At 39.8% G+C, this 9483-nt stretch overlaps 1 protein-coding gene across 1 annotated transcript in view; it reads right to left on the bottom strand.

Annotated features, from left to right (window-relative positions):
• Nucleotides 1–9309, bottom strand: part of LOC122062727 (protein RETICULATA-RELATED 4, chloroplastic-like) — a 15764-nt gene extending 6455 nt beyond the window's left edge. The window contains exons 1-2 of the mRNA XM_042626370.1: nucleotides 8539–9309; nucleotides 7600–7668 (exon numbers count right to left, since the gene is read on the bottom strand). Coding sequence (XP_042482304.1) covers nucleotides 7600–7668; nucleotides 8539–9075 — 606 coding nt within the window. The 5' untranslated portion in view covers nucleotides 9076–9309. The remainder of the gene's footprint in view (nucleotides 1–7599; nucleotides 7669–8538) is intronic.
• Nucleotides 9310–9483: the final 174 nt, after the last annotated feature.

The following is a 9483-nucleotide window of genomic DNA, read 5'->3' as shown; positions in this document are numbered from 1 at the left end:
TTAGTTCTTCTCTATTTTTGCTTTAATCACTTTTGTGATAGTTTTTTTTATTTCAATTAATGCAAGCACTCTTTTATTTTTATTCAGTTCTTTTTATGTTTATGATTTATGCAATTGAGTTGTAATTTTGTAAGTTATAGTTATAAGCTTAGATCTAGGTGACAAGATCACGAGCCGTGGAACAATTTTTTTTTTTCAAGTTCAAGCATTGATTCAAGTAAGTAGGCTCCTTCAGTAGTCTTCTCTCCCCACTCTCATTCCCTCTTATGACTACCATTTCTTTCTTAATTTAGGATTTTTATTTTCAGTCATTACATTATTGCTATCCCTTTCCCCCAAGGTTCATGGCTAGTGTATGTGTTGGCTTTGCCCCTCCTAGCCATAGAACCATCAATTTATTGCTTTTATTTTAATTGTCTCCCTTTCCCTAAAGCCAAGTAGAGTAACCCTTGTAAGAGTGACTCTCTGGTCAAGTAGGGAAGCTCATATTATGATGCATCCCTCGGGCTAAGTAGAGAAACCTACTTGTGAGTCTCTCTCTAGCTTTATCCCATTTATTTTACTTTATTTTTATTTCAGAATTTTTTTTTCTTTTATTATTTTTTTTTAATTGCGTGGGTTGTTTATTTTCAGTTATTTATTTATTTAATTTTAATTGCGTGGCTTGCGTCTTTAAATTCTTAGATGATGAATGGTTAGGACGTTATTTTAGATACATATGTTTAGGACGGTAATTAGAATTAGATCACAATCATTAATCGGTTCACTTTCGCATTATTAAAAGAAATAAAAAATAAAGTGGCTGCTCTCCCTGTGTTCGACCCGTAGCTACACTGATCCGTACGCTTGCGGTTACATTTTAAATCTCAAACAGTATCCAACCACATCAATATACTGATTAGGTCAGTAAAAGCGCCCCCTTTCCTGGAGCACGCCCTTAATACACTTTAATATATGACAAGAAATTTCCCAGTGAGCCATGGCTCTGATACCATGTAACAGTATCAAAGATGAGAGATCAGCACATATGAAAGAGAAAATAGAAGAATCAATGACAGAGAAAGAGAGGAGAAAGAAAAGAAACCGAGAGAGGAGAAAAAAGAGCTTGTGGCTAGTCAAAAGACCCAGCCAAGACCCCCCCCCACAGTATATTAATAGTGACTAATGAGTAAAAAAAAAAAAAAAAGAGGCAGAAATAAATATAAACACTACACAACTATACCCATAAGCAATAATAGAATACCCAGAACACCCCTAAGTGGTGGTAACCCTGTTAACATCATCCAAATGAATCCTGATAAATAGTTTCAAGCATGGGCAGAGGCATCCCTTCTAAGAAATACCCTGCATAGAACCTGCAGTCAAGGGCGAACATTTGGTAGGAACATTACAAATAGTCCAGGAGAATAGGATTCATTTTTTCCATTTGGGAAGTATGGGCTTCAACATGTATAGAATGGAGTGGAATATATGACACAAAAGTAATGGGGTATTCTCATCACCTAAGGATTAGAGTTAGAAAACCTCATGTAATTCAAGATCATAGGGATTAGGGACTCAAATTGAAACCAGAATTTAGCAACTTCTCAAAATAGCAACTCATTCAAATACTGTAGTGAGATTCATGAATCCGAAACTTGAGCCCAAAATAGAAACTTACAGCAAGCAGAAGTCAGACTTAGTATCTCAAAAATTCATAAATCAGAATAAAAATCAGACCCAAAAATAGAAACATATTTGAAACTTGTAACTGAAACCAAAAATAAAGTAACCACTGATCAAGTTTAGAAATATTGGAACATTGGATCACTGACGGGCAAGAGTTTGGAATTGATAGATGTCATGAGGAGGAAAAGGATTAATATGGCATGTATCCAAGAGATTAGATGGAAAGGGATGAAAGCTAAGATGTTGGACGACTTTAAACTGTGGTATTTGGGAGACCAGAGTGGAAGAGGTGGAGTTGGCATAGTCGTGGATAAAGACTTGAAGAACGATGTCGTAGATGTTAAAAGAGTGGGAGACAGGATTATATCCTTAAAGATGGTGTTAAATAAAGAAGTGGTCAACATTATTAGTGTTTATGCTCCACAAGCAGGATTGGATGAGAGCTTCAAGCTACAATTTTGGAAACACATGGATGCATTGATGCATAGTTTTAGACCGGATGAAAAGATTATTATGGGAGGCGATCTGAACGGACACATTGGGAAGGATAGGAGAGATTATGCAGAAGTGCATGGAGGTTATGGAGTTGGGGTGAGGAACGAGGAGGGAACCTCAGTTCTGGACTTCGCAACTGCCTACGATCTATCTATTGCTAACACTCTTTTCGCTAAAAGGGAAAAACACTTAATTACGTACAAAATTGGACAGCATTCCAATCAAATAGACTTCTTCATCACTAAAAGGCTTGACAGAGGGATGTGTAAGGATTGTAAGGTCATACCTGGGGAGAGTTTAACCTCTCAACATAGATTGTTGATCTTTGACATGTACTTCTGTTTACCGAAGAAAAAAACAAGGAACCAAGTGTGCCCTAAGTTTAAGTGGTGGAGATTGAAAGGAGAGTCAGTGGAGTTCTTTACAAATAATATGGTGAAGCATGGAAAGTGGGATTGTGAAGGGGATGCCAACACGATGTGGAATGAGATGACAAGTTGTATTAAGAAAATTGCTAAGGAGGTTCTAGGGGTGGCTAGGGGTACTAAGTTGGTTCCTAGAGAGACTTGTAGTGGGATGTTGAGGTCCAGGCTGCCATCAAGACTAAGAAAGATAATTTTAAAATTTGGCAAAGGACTGGGGAAGTTGAAGATAAAGAGAAATATAAGACCGCCAAGAACGAGGCAAAAAAGATTAGGGGAAAGCAAGGGCGAGAAAATATGATGACTTCTACAACAATTTAAATACCAAGGATGGGGGAAAGGCTATCTATAAGATAGCTAAAATTCGAGAAAGGAAGAGTAGGGATCTCGACCAGGTCCGATGTATTAAGAATGAGATGGTAGAGTGCTTGTGAAGGATGAAGACATAAAGAGAAGATGGGATGAGTATTTTTGTAACTTGCTTAATGGAGACAACCCTAATAGGAGTGGTTCGAGTAGCCTGCTCCACAACAAGAATCATAGGTATGTACGCAAGATAGGAGAGACCGAGGTTAAAGAAGCCCTAAGGAAGATGAAAATAGGGAAGACACCAGGCCCAGATGAGGTCCCAATTGAAGTGTGGAAGAGTTTGGGACCACGTGGAATTGTTTGGTTGACCAAGTTGTTTAACAAGATTATGAACATGAATAAGATGCCTGATGATTGGAGGAAAAGCATTATTGTCCCAATTTATAAAAATAAAGGCGATATCCAAAGTTGCAACAACTATAGAGGCATAAAACTTATGAGTCATAGTATGAAACTATGGGAGAAGGTAATAGAAGTTCGCTTAAGAAGAGAAACTAATATCTCAAGGAGCCAATTCGGTTTCATGCCTGAGAGATCCACTACAGAAGCGATCTACCTTCTTAGGAGGCTTAAGGAAAAAGCCAGAACCTACAAGAAGGATCTTCATATGGTCTTCATTGACCTAGGAAAGGCCTACGACAGGGTTCCCAGAGATCTAATCTGGCAGGTTTTAGGGAAGAAAGAAGTGTCAAGTAAATATGTGGATATACTTAAAGACATGCATGGAGATGTGGTGACTAGTGTGAGATCTGTGGGAGGCCAAGGTGTTGAGTTCTCGATTAATATTGGATTACATCAAGGATCCGCATTGAGCCCTTACCTATTTACACTACTCATGAATGAATTAACCAGGAATATTCAAGGAGAGGTCCCGTGGTGCATGCTTTTTGTAGATGATATTGTACTGATCAGTGAAACAGTGCCAGAGATTAATGTTAAGTTGGAACTATGGAGATATACTTTAGAATCGAGAGGTCTTAAGATAAGTAGAACAAAGACGGAATATATGAAGTGTAACTTCAGTCGATTGAAGATTGATAGCGAGGAAGTGAAAATTGAGGCGAGAGAGATCCCGCAATGTAATTGTTTCAGATATCTGAGCTCTACGTTAAACAAATAAGGTAAGATTGATGATGATGTTTTTCACAGAATTAAAGCAGGATGGATGAAATGGAGAGGGGCGTCTAGAGTGTTAAGTGATCGATGTATTCCTCTAAAGCTTAAGGAAAAATTCTATAAGATAGCCATAAGACCAGCTATGATGTATAGTGTAGAATATTGGGCAGTCAAGAAGCGTAACATAGATAAGTTGAGTGTGCCTGAAAGATGCTAAGATGGATGTGCGGCAAAACCATGAGAGATGGAATAAGGAATGACCAGGTTATAATGGATTTAGGAGTTGCACCAATTCAGGATAAGCTCAGAGAATGTCGGTTACGATGGTTTGGGCATGTCCAAAGGAGGCCCTTGGATGCCTCAGTATGAAGGAGTGACCAGATGCAGATGAATGGAGCTAAAAGTGATAGTGGCAGGCCAAAATGACCATTGCGACATGCAAAAGTTAAGTCTTCACCCTAATATGGCATCTAACAGAGCTGCTTGGAGGGCTAGGATCCGAGTTGCCGATTGTTCGTGAGTGGGATGTCCCAAAGTGTTTTTTTTTTTTTTTTTTTTTTTTTTTGTTTTCCGGATCCATGTAGCCGACCCCATTTAGTTGGGATAAGGCTAAGCTTTGTTGTTGTTGTTGATCAGGTTTAGAAACTGAAGTTAGAATTTGCAGAAACAATGTCCAGAATTAGAAACTATACAGATCTGAATATAGAAACTCTAACAGAATTCTGTTCAACAACTAAAGGTACCAAACTAGTGGGTTAAACATGGAAAACAAAACAAGAAATGGGGCTGCTGCAGAACTCTAAAGAAGGCATTGTACTGCCAACAAGTTGTGAAATTGGTGGAAGGAAGGAGGGCAACATCAATGTGAGAATCTGATTTGAAAATTGAGAAAACAAACGCAACAGAAATTAGTGGACAGAAATAGCACCTAGAAGATCAAGCAGAATTGTAACTAATATGCACGTGAATGAGATAACAAAACTAACCTTGAAAAGCGAAAGAAGGAGATAGAAGATGTGTTAGGCCTATGGTTTAAAGTATCTCTGATACCGGTATGATACCCTCTGATACGTATCTTAAATTTAGCCGACCAATACAACGACCAATACTGATACTTTAATCCTTGGTTAGGCCTCACACCTAACTGTGCAAAAGGAATCCCACCAACTCCAGTCTTGGCATCCCACCATGGTTTCCCTAATACATCCCATGGTAGAGCAGTTTGGAATCCCACAAAACATTGCTCCATCTCTCATATAACTCACTAGCTCAAGGCTAAATTATTTCTCAAATTAATGGCAGTGGGTATAATCCCCTGTCTTTATTTATAACTTCATGGAAACAAGCCCTATGTATGGTGGGGAGAATCCCTTACAGCTTAAGTCTCTCTTCAAAATAAAAGCTATTCTAAAACATTACAAATAGAAACTAACTACTTAATCCTGTATGGCACTTAAATCCATGTAGTCTTGTATAGGACTTAAATCCATGATATATTGCCACATAGAATCGGCCCATTACAATAGTAAACCCAAAAATATAAATTCCATGGCCCATAGAACCCCATTGGGCACCCAAATTAAGCCTATTAATCCATTCCTTGTCCAGTTTAATGTCCTGGTTTGCTGCTGGTCTTCTTGCTCTTTTGAACCACATCAAAAAGAGATGGAATGTTGCATTGTATGTCTATAGTATCCAAAGTACCAAAGTGAGATAAAACTATAGCTGTTAAAGATGTGCATTGAATGTTATCATAAGGGTTGGTGGAATGCCTAAAGATGCAAGATTGACATGGAGCTTGTTTTGAGTTTAAACCCTTTTTTTTTTTTCTTTTTTTTTTTTTTTTGTTTTGGGGGGGGGAAGGTGGGTGGAGGTTGGGAAGAGATCTAGTCTTGTTTAAAAATTGCAACTAATTGACTTTGTTGCTGCCAAAAATCCGCCTAAACCCTAAGAGCTATATAAGAGGGCCCGAGAGGAAGGAAGAAGGTAAGCATCAATACCCACACCATTACTCCTATACAAAAACTGTGCGGCCAATCCCTAACTTGAGCGTCGGAGGACTAACCCCGGACAAAGCTCCAGGCCTCTGCCGTCTGTGCTTGTGCAGGTCAGCTCATACGGATTTTTGGCAGCAACAGACTTCATTTCAGGGACAAATGGTCTTCCATTCCTTGGGGAAATAGGCCAAATGTATACCCATATATTCACTTATGGGGTATGTTTCATTTGGCAGCATGTCCAATGCTTTTCAATCCCATGTTTTATATTTGGGATATATACTACAACTTCCTCACCAATTGAAAAGAAATTATGCGTTCTCTTTGCCAGTTTTAAGGCTTCAAATACAGTACTACGGTACCACTCAACTCAACTCAAAATCCTTGGCAATAGCTTCCTAGAAGAGAATCTAGCAGCAGCGATGAGGTGCCATGCAGCATGTGCACTGTGCAGTCACAATGTCAATTTGCCCTTACCCTATTCCTGTCTTTGTTAGGAATTTACAGGCAGTTTTCCAGTTGCAGAGACTTCAACTGAGGTGCACCAAGCAAGCATCCTTACCCACTCGGGCCCCTCTCACCTGATACAGGAAAACACACATGTGGTCCCTCAGTCATTGGTGCCATACTCATTCCCCAAAACATTTTTATGGTGTGAGGGAAAATATGCCTACACTTCCTCACCGGGGAACATGTATGCCAGACTTCGTTGCTACTAGCGAGCATGCCAGGACTTCCTAGCTCTCAACAAGAATAGACACCTAATGACAACTCTTAGGAACACAAACTGATAAGTCCATGAAGGCATTCAGTTTGGAACCTCAATTGAGGTTCCTTACTTCACTCGGGAGTCAGGAGGGTTGCTTTCAGTAACACTCAGCTACTCAGACTTGTGGGTTTTCTTCTCTGGTATCTTCTAGATCCCCAAAAAGACCAAACTTCTTTAACAAAAACCACCCTCCCTTTCTCCCTTGATACTCCAGCTCATCTCTCACATGGTGATTGCTTAGCTGAAGGCTTTACAATCTCCCATAGCCCCTGGGTTCTCCAAAGAGGCAACATGGGCTAAATGAAATCCTTACAAACCCTAGCCTCTAATTCCATTTATACATAAACTTGCCCCAAGACATTACATATAAATAATGGGTATATAGTGGGGTACAACTTTCCCTGAGCTCAACTTACTAACCTTTTTCCATTAGGGTAACACCTTTAAGAATATATATTCAGAAAGCTATTGATATAGAAGTTAAATAAATTGTTGGCATCTTGTTGCCTAATCTAACATTCTTTGGGGGTGTGGTTATAGTGAGATGCATCCTACCAACCCCTGATCATGTGCTGAGTGACTATCTTGCGTCTTAACCATAAACAGACCAAGTTTACTCTACATTAACAGAAAATCACAAGGGAGAAAAAACAAGAAAGGGAGGAATATCACATGAAGTTATATTATATTTAGGAGAAAAACCACACAAAGTTCTACTTTATTTTCTTTATTCTGCGCCTGAGGAGAGGGCGAATAACTTTACCACATCGGCCAAAACAAAATCCAGCTCTTTGACAAAATTTTCTCTCCGTCGTTCCCACTCTGCAGCAGTCTGGCAGAAGTAGAGCCAGCAGATTAAGATTTAATCCACAGTTGACAAATAATAAAGTCCAAAAAAATTTAATTTCAAAGAAAAAATGAAGAAACTCAATAACAGAAAGCATGAATAGAAATCAAATTATAGAAGCATGTGCTTTAAACTTGATTCTGCATCAAAGGATGGAAAACGTAAATATACTACCACAAGAAATAGTATTCCTAGGAAAGGTGATTCTAAAATGAGTGATGCACAAGATTGGAAGACCCAAATCCTTCATGAAAGAACGAACAAGATATTTGTTATTAAAAAAATCCAGAGAATTTTAGGCTGTCTGACATTGATAAGAGCTGTCAATATGGCAGCTTCAGAAAACCTACATAGTCAAGACTCAAGACCTTATCTGTACGGTTTATTTAAAGTGCCATCAGCTGTGCTTTTAAGACAACACAATTATGTGAAGAACAATAAAAATGGTGTACAATAAGTTGAACACAGGGCATGACATAAATTTAGTTTGAGCTATATGTAAGTGTCAGTGAGACTCTCTTTGTCACATGAAAATAAGAAAATTTATCACCCTTGAAAAACAGTAACCTCCTCCAATTAATCCATTCAATCATTGTTTCAGCAAGCACTCAGACCTTCTAAAAATTCTACCAATAAAGAATCTGAAGCAAAATCAAAATCACAAATAACTATCAAAAGACAGTTCCTCATACTGAACCCTCAAATATAAATTAATTCACTCACCACATACTCCACAAAATCAGTACACTCAGTAAAACATATACAGTAAACCAATGATCCACCGAGGCTGTTCACAACGCAAAAAAACTAACAGAACAGAAACAATGTCAAATGAGAATTGAAGAGAGACCACACCTTAGTGAAGATGCCAACGCCGCACTCCATGAACACTTTAGCAAGGAATAGATCATCTGCCAGAAGCCGCTCCTTAAACCCCCCGAACTGAAGCAACCACCGGAAAAGTGGCGACTTCTCCAACTCAAAATAACGGTGTACAATCGATCCAGGAATCCGCCCATTCTCAATCGCCGAAGCCAGATCCGAAGGTATACTATCCAAAGACCTCCCTACCTCCGCAAGCGCCAGAATCGCCTCCCCCTTGTTCTTATCGCCGGCTTCCTCTCCTTCATCACCACCACCACCACCACCACCTCCCCCACCACTATATTTTCCACCATTTCCACTACTGCTACCGCCTCCGCCGGAAAAGAGCACGATCACGGTATTCCTCCTCTGCTTCGCCTGCCATTTCAGCGGGGAGGCGGAGATTGAGGTTTTGGAAGCAGCGATGCGGCCAAGAGAGGAAGGAGAAGCAAATGATGAACGGTGGTGACTGAACTTAGCAAATCCAACAGAGCATGTCGACGGATTGAAAGTAGCAGTAATCGCCATTAACTTGTTCTTCTCCGACTCGTTCGTTCTCTCAGACCAAGCCTCAGAGAGAGAGGGAGAGAGAGAAGGAGAGAACTTGCTTTGGGATCTTCACTATATGAGAGGAAATGCAGAGAAAGCGCTGGGTTTTTTTGGTTAGGTGAGAGTTGGGGGCTGAGAGAGGCGACGGAGTGAAGGAAGACGAGTTAGGTTTGAGTTTGACCTTCACGGTTGCATTGGTTTCTTCTTCAAGAGGTTCGTGAGTTGGTGTTTACGAGGACAGTTGCAGAGAAAGAGGGAGAGAGTGGGGCCTACAACCGACACGTCAGATTCTCCGTTTGTAACGAAGATTCGGATCTCATTTGGTGGATTAGGAAAAAGTTGTGGCACTTCTTGTCGAGTTGGCAAGACGTCATCGAAAGAACCGCC

The sequence above is a fragment of the Macadamia integrifolia genome, unplaced genomic scaffold, assembly GCF_013358625.1.
Source record: "Macadamia integrifolia cultivar HAES 741 unplaced genomic scaffold, SCU_Mint_v3 scaffold1095, whole genome shotgun sequence".
NCBI classification, from domain to species: Eukaryota; Viridiplantae; Streptophyta; class Magnoliopsida; order Proteales; family Proteaceae; genus Macadamia; species Macadamia integrifolia.
The sequence above is the reverse complement of the archived record's forward strand: the minus strand, read 5'-3'. Positions and strand labels throughout refer to the sequence as shown.